This window comes from Corvus brachyrhynchos, unplaced genomic scaffold (genome assembly GCF_000691975.1).
Source record: "Corvus brachyrhynchos isolate BGI_N302 unplaced genomic scaffold, ASM69197v1 scaffold101, whole genome shotgun sequence".
Lineage (NCBI taxonomy): Eukaryota > Metazoa > Chordata > Aves > Passeriformes > Corvidae > Corvus > Corvus brachyrhynchos.
Genome location: NW_008237239.1, coordinates 22,097,935 through 22,115,030, shown reverse-complemented (window position 1 = coordinate 22,115,030; position 17,096 = coordinate 22,097,935). Strand labels below are relative to the sequence as shown.

Here is a 17,096-nt window from a genome sequence, read left to right as displayed (position 1 = left end):
CCCTCTCTTAAACACATCTTTTAAACACACAGATTCACCCTTTTTATTTTCACCCTCCAGTTTTTAAATGATGGTCTTAAACCCAGAGCACTCTGTGTCCCGCACTTCTGGGAAATGAGGTTGTTCCATGACAGCTTGAAGTCTTTGGCCAAGCACTGTTGGTTCGCAGAGCTACAGCATACTGACTGCAGTGGTGTGTGAACCCACTTTTCTCCTTTAATATGCACTTACCTTTCTAATAGGGCATTGGAAAACATTTCTCTGAAACCCAGTAATCAGTGGCCTTTCTTACTCATTGGACTCTGTTCAGTGTTTGCACTAGCACTTCATTAGGAAGTAAATAGCTATTTTCTGGGGCTGTAAAAAATTATTCTTCCTCTCCTTGTACCTTATCTCCTCTTCCTGGACAAAAGTCAAGAGCCTCTTTTCCCCTGCCCCTTCCCTCTTGGATATACAATTGAATACAAATGATCCAAGGAGTATGATATGCCAGGTATTTTGCACACTCATCTCTGGGAAGCTGATAACAGCAGCCTGTCTCTCTGGAAACAGCCTCTTGGCTGCTCCCACCTGCTGGAGTCAGCAGCTTCTTGCAGGGCCAGGAGGTGCTCACCTCCCTCGTCCTTCCACTGAAGGACTTTGGGGCAGGCAATGAGGTTGCATCTGATGCCTTGATGTGCTTCCAGAATAATTAATGCTATAAGCTCATCGACACATTTGGTGGGAGAATTGCAAACCTCCAGCCAGGGTGGTAGGGGCCTTAAAAGGCATTTCCTTAGCTAGAGGGGGGAAAATGGGCTGCTTCTGACCACCTCTGGAGATAGTGGGAAGCCAGGTGGGAAGATGGTCTGAACATCCTCTTTTCCCAGGGGTCTCCCAGTGGCCAAGGTGAGCCCATGAGTCCTGTATTGTCCCAACTTTGGCAGCCTTTCCGTGTAAATCGCAGTTCTGACACTCACATCTGCAGTGAGAAGCTGGACGAGTAAATTCCCTTCGGGGACAAAGGAAAGGGCTGGAGCTGGCGCGTGCCTCTTGGGCCTTAACGATGGCCCATGGCTCTTGGCAGGACTGTGCCAGCTTTTGTTCCCCCCTGTCCTCCTGAAAGGAAGTGGTGAAAGGGCGCCAGGCCGCCTTTATTTCTGTGAAATGGAGTGAAATGAGTGAGGCAGCCCATCGGAAGCGGATCATTAGAAATACTAGTGACCTTAAGTGATCTCTCCAGGGCTGGGAGAGAAGCAGACGGAAAGGACAAAGTGTCCTTGTTTGTCACGTTAGCAGTTTATCATCCACTGCTCTGCTGGGCTTATTTGTCTCCCTTGTGAAGGAGACATCCATGTTTCTTGCTGTGTGGTGTGGAAAGCAGCTTCTCCAGGAGGGTTGGACAGGCCCTCCACAGAGGCATGGCCTGGTTTCAAAAAGCTCTAGTTGCACCAGCCTGCTCTGGCTGCATGGACGTGGCACCTTGGCCAACTTTTAGCAGGTTTCCCATATTTTCCAGTCCCACCTTTCAACCCTGGGACCTTCTTTGTGCCTTTGGCAGCTTCTGTTGAGGGCTGTGCTGGGAAGCCATCTCTGCTGTGTTGCTGGGACCTTGCATGGACTGACTTTTTCCAGAGGCTACAGAACAAGCAACAACACTCTTGCCTGTCTAGGAAGGCTTTTGGGCTGTCAGTGTAAGCACTTTTCTTCCCTGCTCCCACAGTGCAGGTTGGATGAAGATCTGTACTTCCCCAAAGCCCTTGTGGGAGAGGAAGGACAGAGAGTGGCCTTGAGAAGCGGAATTTCCACAACCCAAAGCCCAAGACTGCTTCTCCCAGGTTCTCAAGAGAGATGTGAAACTCTGCCCCTGGGTCTGTGCTGAAATGCTACCGAGCCTGAGATGATGTGGTGCTTCTGGGGTTTGACTCAGCTGTGTAGAGGATGGAGGGGGAGGAAAAAGCTGTTCAAGCCTGAGCCACTTCATAGGCAGCATGTGGTCTCTTTTCTGTGCTGTTCTGCTGAAGTGCTGTGCTTGAAGCTTGGCAGGTCCTCTGTCCTCACAGATATGGGGAACAGAGCATTTAAGGCTGGGAAAATACTGCAGGGAAAGGGCTGGAGCAATTCAATCAGCAGAGCTTAAAGGAAAGTATTGCTGCCAAACCTCACTGCTTCATCAGTCTCCATTCCTGTGAAGTGTTTACAGGGGGGAAAAAAACCCCAAACCCCTACAAAAACCCCACCACCAAGAAGGTCGCATGGTTGCCCAGACAGCTGTGGGACTGTCAGGTCCATGGGCTATGGTTTGGTTGCTGTGGGCCTGGATGTTTGAGGCGTTCAGTCCCTTGTGGTGCACAGCATTGCCATACGTGATGGCTACAGCTGGTAAGGCAGAGTACGTGTCTAGAGAGCTGCTTGCTGTGTATGCCACGTACTGCCTGCCTCAGGCTGAAGCAGGTTTGAACTGGGCCCTATAAACCAGGCCCCAGTGTGTCATCAGTACTTGACCCACGTGGGCTTTTTGATTAATGCTTCCTGAGAGACTTGGGGTTGACATTCACTTCTTGCATAACTCTTCTTTTGTAATGATCTCCGCTCCTGTACGTGCGAGACATCTCTGGGCAGTAAAACGCCTTTCTTAATTGTTCTTCCAGTCACTGGATTTTCTATTGCCCCTGAGCAGCCTGTAAAGCTCTAACTAGCATTAAATGGCAACCACTAGATCACCTCCTTTCCCCTTCAAGGCTGCTTAATTTCAGAAGGAAGAGTGAAGCCTTGCATAGCTGAGAAGGAAGAAGGGCTTTAGGTGTGCTTTGCTATTATATGTTAGTGGCTGCTGGTGGGACCTGGGAAAAATGCCACCAGTTCTTTTTATAGTTTAGTTTGCAAGCTGTTAATTTCTTGGCAGAGAAGATGATCGTTGGTCTGTTTTTCTCCCTTTGGCATGTTGAGTCATCAAAGATGATATTAATTAGAAAACTAATCTCCCTTGGTGGCAAATGGTGCAAGTTCTCTAGTTTGCCAAGGGTTTGTTCCATGCTAGAATTGGATTGAGGGGTGCTAGTTGCTGTTATGGAAGCTTAAGCTGCTTATGACCTTTCTGTGCATGCAGAAGAATTGAAATTCCCAACTGGGCATATGAAGGAACTCTCTACTGGATATTTAAATCCTAACTGGGGAGCAATTCCGCTTCTGAAAACTTAACATACCTGTGAGCTGCCAGCTTGGACAGCAGCTACACAGTTCTGATACAAGTGGAGATGTGTGTGCTGTGGGACATGGAAGCTTTAAAGATGGTAGGATGCAGGGAATTCCTCCTAGTCTGTTCTGTGAATGGCTTAAATGAGGTAGGCAGACAGGCAGCAAACTCTTCATTTTCATACCTTTCCACTGTCTTTAGGAAAAACACTGCTGAAACTGTGCCTCTGAAAACTTGTGGTTGAAGGAGGTCAGAAAATGGCCAGAGAGCTTTCCCTGGGAGCTGTGCTTCCTACTGGCCTCTGAGCTGCATCACCTTATAAGGAGCTTCTGTGATCCTCATCTTGTTAATAAGTGTGTAAGGTGGTGGGTGAAAGCTGTTCAGAGAGTTTTTGGTTGGCATTTGCTTGCAGTGAACTTGTGTGTCATTAAGGAGAGGAATTCCACACTCACGCCCTTTGTTTGCGCAATGGCCCAGGCAAGGAGGGCGATCTGATCCAAGGCCTATAAATATCTCCCACGTTCACGTCTCTGCAGACATTAACGGAGGCCTCGCTGACGGCTGTTTACAGGACACGGAAGCAGCTGGAGAGAAGCCCATTTTAAACCTAGCAACTCGTGCAGTGTTTGACAGCGAAGGGCTCAGTGGAACGGGCACGCCGTGGATGGCACGTGCTGTACTCGGCAGGGATTTCTCTCCCTTCAGGCACTGAGGAATTGTTTCAAAGGCCTGCTTTAAATACTGGATTTGTTACTCTATCAGCAGTGCCCAAAGGAGCTGGAAAGTCAATCACACTGTGATTGACTTGCCTGCACTAGCCTTGAACTTCTTAGCATGTTGAGATTCCAAAGTAAGCCTTGTTTTTCTCCCACCCTTGGACAGACTGGGAAGAGGAGGGAAAGGCTCATAAGTGCAAGGAAGGAAAGGGAAAGACCAGAAAATAATAGATGCTATGCTATGTTATGAAAATTCCACAAAAATAACTTGGATGTTACTAGTCAAGCTGCTCCTCTGGAATAATTCAGTGCTGTCTTCCATGGGTGTTCTGTCTGTCAGGCTTTGAAGGACTTAAATAGTCTATCATGTCCCCTGATTTACCAAAGCCTGAATGTGGAGCCACAGCTTCTCTCTATAGTAAAAGAAACATGAGATAAACAATAGCAGAGGTGGAAACTATCAATGATGTAAGAGGTGTAGTGTGATCTGAGGAGAATTCTAGAGGAGCTTGTCCACAGTTCCAGCTGGGCTCGTAGGAACACTGTCCCTCTCTGTAAGGTCAAACAACTGGTAACTTTTGCTCACTAACCAAAGTCTGCTGTCATATGGACAAAGCATTAAAGCATAATAAGGAGAACTACTTAAAAGAACAGTTTCCAGACTTAAATCTGAATTTCATTGTTGTATGAAGTTTGTGTTGGAACTTAAGGTGATGGAAAAACTGATTCTAACCTTTTCTGTTTAATTAAAAATCCCTCTGAACTTCAGTATGCTGGCTAAATTCCAGCTCCCAGAAGTAATTGCCTTTTGCTAAGCCACACACCTCCTGTGAAATGTTACGCAGGGAACTTAGTGTAATTATTATCCTTCCCTTCAAATAAATGGTTGTATAGCACTGTTGATCTAATCTGCCTGTCATGTTCCACAGTAGAGAGAATTTAATTTTCAAGAAACTCATATATTAGCCCATATAGCATGTAGGTACAGCTGTTTCTGCTCTAGATCCTTCCCAGAGAGAGGACCAAATGCAGTTCCTACTTAGAGGGGTTAAAAAAAAAAAAAGACCTTTTTGTTCTTCTGACCTTGTGAAAGCTCTTCTGTGTGAGGTTGGGTAGAGAAGGACATGAGAGGACCAGAGAAGTGAGTGGTAGTGGTATGTTCACATGATAAAATCCCCCACCCACAGACAGAGCAAATGAATCTGTTCCTCTGTAAAACCTCCTGGGGAAATCTTGTTCAGTAATTGAGAACTGCTCTTGGAAAAAGGAAGCACTGTTGGACACAGATAACTGCCTTTGGAACGTGGCTCTGTGAACTGGCAGGAACATGCCCTGGCTGGAGGCCTGTGTGCAGTGCCTGGAGTCCTGGTGGGCTTGGGAAATCACATCCTTCCACAGATGTGGGAAACAATACAGGTGGCTGGGATTGCCCAGGGAGTCCTAACTTGGAAGGGAAAAGGAAAGAAAGGGGGTGTGTGCATGTGCAGCTGCTATCTGGGAAGGGGATGGAGAAATACATACACCTTCTCATGGCCCAAGTGGCGAGACAGGATTTCACGTATTTTTGTAGACAACCTCAGGGTGTTTCAGGTTTGATGTGGGGTTTTGGTGCTTGTTTTAGTGTTATGTTTGTTTAAATTCCCTGAAGAGCCTAACAAAAGCGAAACGTGCTGGATAAAGTTATCTAACAAGGACTATTCCTAACCTGCCTCTCTGGAAACACAGCCTCCCTAGCAGCTGTCCTGTAGCAGGGTTGCTTTGTCTCCTGTCCTGCTGGCACACCCCGCTGCAATCCTATTAGGTAACACTGCGTTTGTCAGTGAAGTGCTGGCGGTGTTTTTCCCCCTCTCCCCACCACGAGTGGGGAAGCCGTGTTCTGACAGCACCAAGTGGTTCCTGAGCAGTGTTGAAAGCGAACCCCACGCGGCAGCGCTGCGGCGGCACCTCGCGCACTGACCTGTGTGGGCAGAGCTCCTGCTGGCCCTGCTGGGTGAATCCTGCTGGAACATCCCGAGACGCTGGCACAGGGGTGAGAGGAGCACGATGTGTGGAGCAGGCAGGAGCTGTGGAATGTGCTGGTATACCCCAGCCACGGTGTGGGGGTAACTGCTGCCAGCAACACAGGAGATCTGTTTCCTGTGTAACAGTGGGCCCTTCTTTGAGATTAGTCTGAAGCACCACTGCAGTCAGGCACTGATAACTAACCTACTACACGTGTTTTAACAACAGGCCAGGGGTTTGGTTTGTGAATGCATGAACAATCAGGCACAAATGTGCCCTAGAAGTTGTTTGATTGCTGTTACAATGAATTTTTTGCTACCTGAGCACATTGCTAGAGTGTACAGGGAAGAAAAGACTAATAGACCTCACCTTCTCCCATCCCCTTTGACAGAACCAGTAATGTTCTGCCTTTTCAGGAGTTAAATTTCAGCATATGCTTGGCACAAGCAATGTGCTACTGTATGTGTGTCTATCAGACAGTTGTGCCCACACAGAAGTAGGGTTCATTCAGGGTGCTCTGCTCAGCCTCAGCTGGAGTCTGATGGATGCAAATTCCTCAGGAAGACCTGGACAGCCTTAGCAGATGTTTACTGGGATGACAGTTAAACTGGGGGTTACTGGGCAGCTGAACTGGAACGACACAGTTTGCTGACTTTTCCCTCAATTTGCATTTATTGCTTTTGCTCTCCACCCTATGATTTCCTCTCCCCCCTCTCTCATCCTGTACAGATGCTAAATGGAAACTGCCAACTACTACAGCTCACAGCCATTCTCTGAGTGCTTCCCCAGGACTATCCTAACTGCTCTCCCTGTCTTACTCAGTGCCTCTCACTGTCCCACTTGGGGGATAACTATCACTGCCATGAACATGTACAGAAAAGAAAGGGCAATGAAGACAGAAGTAGAATTAGTAAGATTTAAGACTGAGGTTTTTTGCATCCTTTCCAGATCTTGATAAATTTACAGCATTCTCATTGTGACTGGTAGGAGGAAACTGCTTCAATATATTCCTTTTTCTACTGAAATTTGGTTGTTACCTCTCCCCTGCACTGAACAAGGTGAATCACGGGTTCAATTCCTCTTGCTTTGGCAAATATGGATGTTGTGATTAGACTGCCAAAAGAGAAAGATGTTGCAGATGTCAACCAGTCATTCAGAGTGCACACCCGAGTCCAGCTGGGCTGATCTGTACATGCATGTTTGGAAATGTGCATAAGGATAATCTCCTCCCTCTGTTGCATTTAGAAATAAGCTTTTTTTTCTTTTCAGCTGCATTTCATTTTGCTGTGTAAAGAAGTAGACAGATCTGGCCTTTCTTTTTTAATAATGTCTTAGGACCAGGGTACAAAAAAGGTTAATGCATTAATTTTTAAGACAAGTGATAAATGTACTGCAATAAGCACATCCTACATACACAGAATATATTTCTCTATATAATATGAACACAAGAGATATAAAATAAGTTATACTTATCTTGGTTTTTCATCACAGTAGGAGCTCAGCTTATATAAAGTGACAACAGGATTGGAACAACACACTGCTCCAAAGCAACAACAAAAACCAGAAGAGTGTGCACGCACATGTGTGTTTAGGCAATGAAATAGGAAATTGAGGGATTTCTGCTAAAACTGGGTCTTGAAAACAAAAATTTCATAGAGCACGAAAGAAGTGGGGAAGGTCTCTTGGCTCAGGGTAGAAGTTCTGGAGGGGATCAAGTGTTACTGTGTGGTGAGGGGAGTGTGTGAAGGCTGACATCTTGGCTAGGTTTGTGGAGGCACAGAGCAGAGCAAGCTCTGCCCAGTGCCCCTGTGTGTTCTGCCCTTGTGATGGATCCACCTGACAGTGTGGGGTTTGTATCTGTACAGTGAGAATGGGGCCTCGCAGCTTTCACTGTGCACGATGAGAGCAAACACGTCACTTCACAGGGATCACAGACACCATCACTGTTCAAAGAGCAAACAGAACACCACTGGGTGTGAAATGTTGGGTGAGCCTGGAAGTGGTGTTCCTCCCTTCCAACCCAACTGATGTCCACCTCTAGGGCCCCGTCCCTCTGCTTCCCTTGGAGGTTGGTCCTCTTGGCCATGCCTGCAGAACAAATCTCCCCTGGGGACTGAATGGGAGGTAGCAATGATTGGGAACTCTGAGTGCCTGTCCCACAGGGAACAATGAGGAACTCCAGCTGCCCAGTTCAGAGCTCTTTCAGATTTTATTAATGTTTTTTTCTTTCAGGACAGGGGAACGTTTGTAAAATTTGCATCTAATGGTGAATCAAGGTTCCTAAAGTTCTTAACTCTGGGGTTTAGTATCTAGTATTTTAGTGTGGGCTTATGTGAATTAGGAAATGCTCTTTATTTTGGCCAATAGCTTGAAGACCTTGTGGTTTCTCTTTGCTATCAAGATCTCAGTCTCCTGAAGTTTGCAAGACCCATTAGAAGGCAGAAGGTGCAGCCAAAGCTCAGGAGTGATACTGGCAGTTAGCAGATTTCTATTAGTGCCTATTCCACTCTCCAAATGCAGCCCACTTCAGGTTTTCTTCTACTCCTGCTTAACAGAGTCTCCTACTTTGCAACATCCTTTTTTTACCTTCATGTTTACAGACTACACATTAGAAAGCAGGGACAGTACACTGGAAGAGTTAATTGCATATTATCATGAAGGATTGGACTTTTTTGTTCTGCTTTAGATTTTGTTCTTCATACAGCAAAGTAGGTATAAATCCAAACGTGATCTCACATCTAAAGGTATAATTTAAGTAAACATGTTTTTCTAGATCTTTTATTTTCCCCTTCCCTTTCCCTCTCCCCTGTAACCTTCCTTTCACTCTGTTATTTTCCTTTTGGATGGAGGGAGGAGATGGGAAGGGAGCTCATTTGGCAGCTCATGACCCTCCAACTTGACTTTAATGAGATGATTCGCCAAGGCAAACTCCTCATCATCCAGCATGCCATCTTTGTCGATGTCAGCCAGTTTCCATATCTTGCCCAGCACGGTGTTGGGCAGCTTAGACCTTACCATCTCCTTCTTGGCATTGGCACCAGTTATTTTACCATCGACAGGCGAGAGTGTGTAGAAGATCTCGTCGTACATGGGCTTGTCCCTGGCCACCACCCACTCGGCGTCATCGATCCCTTCTCCGGCGCCTTCTCCGTAGCCGTGGCCGAAGGGACCGTGCAAGGTGCCCTCGAAGGCTCCTCCCTTCACCATCTGGGTTGGCCGCTGGGACTCTTCCTGGCGGACGAGCACCATGAGCTGGGCGATGTCGTTGGCCAGCATGTCTTCCACGGTCTCCAGCAGCTTGCTCTTCAGAGGCTGGAACTTGCTAAAATCCTGGGCTTGCAGCTGATCCTTAAAATGGGACAACACAGCAAGAGGTGAGCAACATGGCCATGCATGGCGGAGTAATGGTGTACAGTGGGATGCCTGCCTGCTGCTTGGCTCACAAAACCCTGCTACTGCAGAGGAGTGGGGAGCTTGGCATTCCTTCCTCTGACAGCCCTGCTTCCAGCATGGGATGGGGTCTCCCTGGCTGGCCTTGCTCTTACTTAAATCCTCTCTTAAGTCCTAGAGAAAATGACCAAATAGTTCAAGGCAAACTGGTTGTGTGGCTCTTGCTACATCCTCCAGCCAGTGCTCTACATTCCCTCCCCCTTCTGCACTCTGGGAAGGAGATGCCACCTGGCAAAAGGTCATTGTACTCATCACCATGCAGTGCATCTTTCAGATGCTATTAAGGCAGTAGTGTGTCTCTAAGAGGTGTCTCATGTCTTTACAGCATGGCTCAGATTCTGTAATTTTCCAGCTAAGCAACAGTGCTCTGAGTAGGGCCTGCAGAGAACTCTCTTCTAGCTGCAAAATGACCTACAGCTTTATCTTCCACCCCTACTCATTAAATCCACACTACTCGCTCCTATTGGACTGACACAGTTTTTTAAACACATATTTTAACAAGCAGTGAACAAGATCCCCTTTTGGATACGCTCCATAGATCTCATTCCCAACAACTTAGGGAAAATATATTTTCAAAAAGGAAAAAAAATAGGCAAATGCTGTTTTCCATAGGTAACTAGTAGCAACCTCAACAGCTAGAACTCAGAACAGGTTTCTGCTTGGACTGAAGCCATGCAGCAATGCAGCAGTGTCCAGCATTGTCTGAATGTACAATACAAGGCTCTGATCCAAGGTCCTTTGAAGTTTTTGACTTGCATGAACACTGGGCTAGGTCTCAGGTCTGCAGAACAGAAAACCTGCTTCTCTGCTTAAAATAGAAAAGGGGCTTTAAGTTTTCACACCTTCCTTTTTTTTCGAGAAACAAAGAGTGAAATAGAAGACAAATATAGCTCTTGAGGAATGTGGCATGTGTAGTCTTTTCAGGACACAGCTTTCCTTTTAATATAAATTAACAGTATGCTTAGGCCTGAAAAATCTGCAAATGCAACCTGGAATTAAAAATAAAGGAAAAGAGTGTAAAGTGCTATTCAGGCAAAGATATGATAAATGAATGTGAAGCTGTAATACTTCACATGAGCTCTGTATGCAAGAAGTGCTCATGCCCAAATATAGCCTGCACATATTTTAAGGCATATTTCAACATTACAGCAGGCTTTTCCCACAGGTGGCAACAATCAATGTCTGCATGGCTCTGTTGTACTCCCTGCAGTTACTCTAATGTTCTTTCCTTGGGTGTTTGCCAAGATGCCACTGCTTACCTGCATTTTTCTCAGATTAGGGAAGTCTCCTGGTGAGATCTGATGCTCCCGTTCAATCCGGGCATAAATATCTCCCAAGTTGTTAACAAGCTCTTTCTTTTTATTGTCTTTCCCAAACATTGAGGGCATTTCCTTCTTTAGGGAACTGATGATGTAGGCATGGACCTGAAGGGAATTAAATTATATGGCATGAAGGCAAATGTTAAATAGCACATCAGAAAATTCTTCTCAGCGGAGTTACCTGTGCCTGGGACTCAACTCCATCTTGCCCCACCCTGAAGAGCAAGCTCAGCTCCTCAGCTTGCCTGGACCTATGGATTATTATTCCAGGGCTAAATGCTGCTCAGCTGTGTGCTCTGGCTGTGCTGAGACAAGGTGAAAACAAGGTGTAGTCCTGAGCATACAGACAGTGACACTCATATGCACTTTCTGGAGGGAGTGGTGGGGGTTTTTTTTTTCTTCCACTGAGCATGGCCTTCAAGGGAACAGTCCCATTCCAATCTAAACATACAGGTTGAATGTTTTAGTACGAATACCAGTCCTTAACTTATGCAACATTCTGGTTTTTTTTTTTTTTTTAATGGTGAACCAAGCATTTTTTCTTGAAATGAAGACCCTTGCACTGAAAGCTTTTGAGGGATCTTTTGATATCTTTTCTCAGTTGATGTGGGGTTCTTTCCTGTATTTTTAGCGGCTTCTTTCACTTCACTTCAAATACTCAGGGATACTGCAGGCTTATTTATCATTTGGGTGAGTCTCCACCTCCTCTGCATCCATCTAAGCCAGGTATCTCTCTTGGCTAAGAAAGTGTAAAGCAAAAGACCTAGTGCTCATCAATTCCCTTGGTGTATGATTCTGATATACTAATTGGTCCTAACTCTCAAGTTGCTACCACAGAGCAACTGCTTTCCAGATCCTTTCAAGTGCTACCTCCTTTGACCTGTAGTTATCTTCCTCACTCTGGTCTGCTATGATTGACATACCAAGCAAAAGAGGTGTTTTCTTCCCATATTGGCATAGAGCTCATATGCTGGGCCTGAGTTAAATGGGATGGAAAAAGAGTAGGATCCACCAGCTCTGCAAGCTGAACTGGCCAAACCCACTTCTCCATAGGCTGCATGCTGCAGACAGCCCAAACCAAATGCTTGGGGGTTCTATGCCAACACCCACCTTGGCCAGCCGTGCTCTCTTGATGAGATCATTCAGCTTCCTCAGGGCTGCATTGCGGGGCAGGCTCTGGATATCCCTGAACAGGTCCTGCTCCTCTGCCTCAAACAACTTGCGGTTGTCGGGGATGAGCAAGGGATGGGACCAGAAGGAGCCGATGTAGACTCTGATGACCTCGGGAGTGTTGACGATCTTTCCCAGGGACCACATGAGGGCACCGTACACCCGCATCAGCTGCTGAGTCTCTATCTGGTCGGCCTTGTTGAGAACAACTCTCATCTTGTCCTCGTGGTTCTTCAGGGCCTTGATGACCTCAGAGAATTCATCAGAGATGTCCAGCTTGTGAGCATCAAAGAGGAGAATGATGCGGTCAACCCGCTCTGCGAACCACTCCAGTACAGCAGCGAAGTCATAACCTGCAAGGGGGGAGGAAGAGCAGAGATGCAGCAAACATGGGAGTAGAGAGCCTACTTGCTGTACTCAAACTGAATCTGTACCTAACTGAGGGTAAGCTTGCAAGGAAGCAGCTTTCCCAGTGGACCAGGTAGCTTGATAAGGAGACAGGCACTGTCCTTCACATGGAAATGTCTTGAGGCAGACAGTTAAGGACAGCTCTTGTCCTCTCCACATTAAGAGATCACCCAAAGAAGTCTTGAACTTGTGCTCCAGATCTTCATTCAAATGCATATCAAGGTGAAACACCTACTGCAGAAGTCTTGTATGTGGCAACAAGAGAGGTCTGGTTTGTGAATGACTGGCCATCAGCAACCCCTACGAAGGCTGTAGAAAGCTGCATAGTTGCAGAACTTGCACCCAGACTGGTTTGAGATGCGTATCTCCACTGCTTAATAAATCTCAGGTCTTGTCTAGTTGTGCAAGACTAACTCTGTCCCATCCAATTCAAATTCCAGGATGCAAATAACCTTCCTTACCAGAGCAATCATCCTGTCATACCTGCTGCATGTGCACAAAGCCAAATGATTTGTGTTCACTTAGCCAAGCGCTGGATGCTTAGCAGACAGCATTGCTGTGAACACCAGAGGCAGACACAGGCCAGGAACAGTGGGTTTAAATTTCATGTGCCTCAGGACTAAGGATAATGGATTCAGTGTCAGACTGGGTCCACCTCTAAGCAGTACAGGGCATGATAAATAGAGCGTTAGAAGTCCCTAAAACAGTAGTAATGACAGCAACAAAATTACCTTTTTGCCTAGCTCTGTGGTGTTTTTAAAATCTTCTTTAAAGCCTTGGTGAGAGACTGGTTGGTTCTCTCCCCCTGCTCTGTCAGGCTCTCCTATGCTGTGCAACATTTGGGATTATCTGAGTCACCAGAGTGCTGCACTTTAAGGGAAATCAGGACAGACCAAATGCTGTTTGCATTCAAATCCTTTAATATACTATTTTAATCTTGGCTTTCATGAATAAATGCATGATAATTAGTTCAGTGCTTTTTCCTCTTGCTCCTCTTTCTTCTTTGTTTTTTTTTCCTTCTGTCCCCTCTAAAACCTGGAGGGCAACCAGTGCATCCCAATCATTAGACTGGAACTACAGAAGGGAGGATAGCTGAGCTCTGATCTTGCTTTTTGACACTGGCCTTTTCTTCCATATGACTAACCAAACTGGAGCGAAATCCTGGCTCTCATGTCATGAGTAGAGCCTGTATGAACTTTCTCTTCAGCTGGATAAATTGGTATTAACTTTTTGCCACTGAGAACTTTTATATAACTTCAAAGTATTATTACTGGACAGTGTTGTGCTTTGGCCAATTACAGTTTGCTCCTTACAGGAAAAGGGGGTGGCAGAGTGTGGGTGTGCGAGGTGCATGCTTTTGGATGTGGACACTTTGCCCTGCTCTCTTCCATGGGATCTACAGAAATCTCAAATGAAAGACAGATGTTTGTCTTACCAGTGTCCTTCTGCTCACTAGGACATGAGTGTCTCCTCTAACAAGAGCAAGCAATGCTGGGCCTTGGCTCTTTGCTCAGCTACGTTTGATGCCGAGAACTTCAGAGAATTCAGAACTAGTATTAGCTTTGACAAAGACCTGCTGAGCATTCAATATATTATATTGATAGCTGTGTATCTTGCTCAGTTCATGGGTCTGACCTCAAACACTGTCACAAGTCAGTCTTTTAGAACTGAAACAAACTTGCTTGCTTTCCGATATTAGCAGCCTTTTTTAACCTTAGGTGTTAACCTCAGCTTTTTAACCTTGGGTGTTCTGGCTGCAGGGAGCTCTACTCCACTGCTCTAATTGCAAATCTGCTGCAAAGATCAGTGTGCTGACTCCTTCCTAACCTGTGCTGGGGGCAGTGCGAGCAGGACAAAGTCGATGCTGATACCTCATTTCACTTGGCCCAGGTTCAGGCTGTCAGCAGTCCCTCTGCAAGCAGATCACTGATTGTGCAAACAGGGGCCTCCCATGCCCCCTCAAACTTTGCTAGAGAGGATACACAGACTTTATGTTCACTTCTGCCAGGGCTGGAAGTCATCTGGCATGGCAGGACAGTTTATTCTTCATACGCAGAGCTACACAGCTTGCTTTTTCATCATGGAAGCAGTGAGTCAGGGTGACTTTATTTGGAGATGTTTGTGCATTTAATCTTGTCAAATCTCATGGACTGGGATGTTTTCTTGTCAAGCTGGCACATGTTTGAATTGTACCATAACTACTTTGTCCAGTGTTTCTCTTGGGAGAATCAAGAGGAAAACAGTCATGCTCTCTAGGCTACCTTGTAATGCTATAGTGATGTCCTGTCACAGAGCATGTGGATGGTTTCCCTTTGACGGTAGAGGAACAGTCACTGTTATGCTCTCTGTTGTGTTAATAGGGGCTAGGATGAATTGGGAAAAGTGTCTGCACCTGACACTCAGCCCACCTTTTAGTGATTCAGTAAAAGTGGGAAGTGATTATTTAAAAGAAGGGAGATACAGGAAAAAAAGTGTAATTGTGGTTTTGGTATTAACTGAGGACTTAGGAGACTGACCTTTGCCCTTTGATCTGCCTGGGTCTCAAGGTTTGTTCAAAAGTAGGTGCTTAGCTCTCATGAATTTTATTCTGTAGCAGCCTGCATCCACAGTAGCACTTAGAAGGTATCTATTTCCTGAGCCTCTCTTTACTATTAACAAAAATAAATGTTGCTCTACCCAGCAAGAAAAGGAAATTAATATCTGTTCAGACCCTTTGTGTATTCCCAGCTGCTACAGTAACATACAATGAGTCTTGAATGTCCCTGTGGACTTCATTAAATGTCTAGATTAATTAGCAGACTTTCTTTCCTGGCTCCTTTGCTTGTTCAGAGATAGTCTCCTGACAGCTGTCCTGCAGATCTCCATTAAAGAGAGAACAAAGCCCAGGAGAGTAACACTTGCTGTTCACTGCTCTGAAACATCACCACAGCCTCATTTGCATCCCATGCCAGGACAAAAGCCCAACCCAAACTCTCCCCTTGTATGTCTCACTTGCTCTGGCACTTAAGGAACCTCTCCTGTTGGTGCCCAGCTGAGCAAGAAACATGTCTTGTGTGTGCAGTGCTACTGATCACAGCTGCACTCCTCTGTATGGAGGTACTTGGCAGGAAAAACAAGGTGGAAGTGTATCTATTCTGTTCTTAAAGTGATAGAGCACTACAGAGGGAAAGGGGGGAAAATTATCCCGAGTGCTGCATAGTTCCTTAACACACAGCATGACGTGGCACAGACCTCTGTTTACAACTGTCTGCTTGGAGTCACTGAGTGTGGTGGCGTTTTTGCACACAGTGCCTAGAGGATTGCTACAGATGTGATTCATGGGGCTGACTTTTTAGTCTTGTTTTTAGTGTATAATAGATTCTTACTAAAGCATTTGGATAGCAGGATGACAGTGTAAATGCTAAGGGCAAGCTATTAATAAATGTGTTTAAAAATAAGGTCTTAGATAAGTATTTTAATGTTTCGTTTGGAGCTTTCATTTTTGGAAGGCTCTTCAATGGCATATAGAACTCGGGGCATTTTGCCTGGCTCCAGCCAGAGCTGAGGGTGTTCAACACCTGAAAACATGAGGCTGATTCTGTAAGTAAATTTAAGCATTATAGCCTTGCTTTGGTTTCTTCCCTCCTGCCCCTTTTTCATTTCACAGATGCACTGGGCCTGCCTCTTTCTTCTGGCAGGTTATTAACTGTGTGAGCTCAGACCAAGTACTGATCTGCATCTACAGTCAAATTAGGAGTTTTCATAGTGTCCCTTGCTCATTCCACTGCAAATGCATTATGTCTCCCTACGCCTCCCTGTGTTGTATGGCGTTGCTAAGGCCTCTCACAAAAGCAGGCAGTCACTATCTCTGCTTTGGCAGTGTTTCAGGGATGGGTGAAGCTGTCCACGAACACAGCACGGTTTTATTGTGAACTTACAGGGTCGTTGGGAAGCCATCTGCTTGCCAAAGCTGCATTAATGCAAAACCATTATTACAGGGATGTTCAGACAGAATTGTAAAGGGAAGAATTTTCTGTTCAGTAATTCCTGTCTGTTGTACTTGCATTCCCTGTTGAAAAAATGCTGCATATTTAAACATTCTCTAACATCACTGATGCAGCTTCTTTCACAACCTCCAGATAAGGTGAACGTGAAGAGAAAATTAATCCAAATCATACAGTACTAGGAGGACAAGATGAACATGATAACAATTTTATTCCATCAGATGTTTTTTCATGGCACAGGTTTCCTTTTGACAGCATGAAAAGGACTCAACAGACTTCACACAAAGCTGACACGTCAGCAGGACTGTCAGTGGGTTCAGCCTGCAGAGAAAATGATCTTCTTGCAGACTCCCTGCCACCTAGACTCCGTAAGGCAGGCTGGCCTAATAAATACTTTGTGCACCATTGGAATATCTGGCACCATGCATTTCACCAAGATCTGGCAAGATTATGCAATTACATTCTGTCAAGTCAGATCAGGCATGATACAGTCTTTATGCTGACTGGGAAGATGGGTGATACCTGATCCAGCATAAAATCTGCCTGGTTGTAAGATTTCAAAGCCAATTTAAACCAGCAAGGAGTGGGCATGCACTGGTTCAGCACTTCTCACCATGTAGCTACACTGATTGCTGGTCTGGCTTTGTTTTGTTTGTGCTGGTTTTTTTGATTAGTAGCAAGCATAGTACTGATTTCCTGTCTTGTGGAACCATAGCCACAGGTCCTGTGGTAGTGGAGTTCAGGTGGCATCGAATGGGAACAGTGAGATCAAGAAGGGCCAAAAATCCCAAAGCTTCTGCTTTGCACCAGATACCTCACAGCTTGCTGTTACTACTGCTGTAAATTGTGCTGCTGCTTTTAGCAATTCACCTCT

General features: G+C 45.7%; 1 protein-coding gene across 1 annotated transcript in view; it reads right to left on the bottom strand.

Moving 5' to 3' along the window:
* Window positions 1-7,199: 7,199 nt before the first annotated feature.
* EHD3 (EH domain containing 3) overlaps window positions 7,200-17,096 on the bottom strand; it is a 30,256-nt gene continuing 20,359 nt past the window's right edge. Inside the window, exons 4-6 of the mRNA XM_008630385.2 lie at window positions 11,772-12,184; window positions 10,602-10,766; window positions 7,200-9,240 (exon numbers count right to left, since the gene is read on the bottom strand). Of these exons, the coding sequence (XP_008628607.1) occupies window positions 8,713-9,240; window positions 10,602-10,766; window positions 11,772-12,184 (1,106 nt within the window). The 3' untranslated portion in view covers window positions 7,200-8,712. The remainder of the gene's footprint in view (window positions 9,241-10,601; window positions 10,767-11,771; window positions 12,185-17,096) is intronic.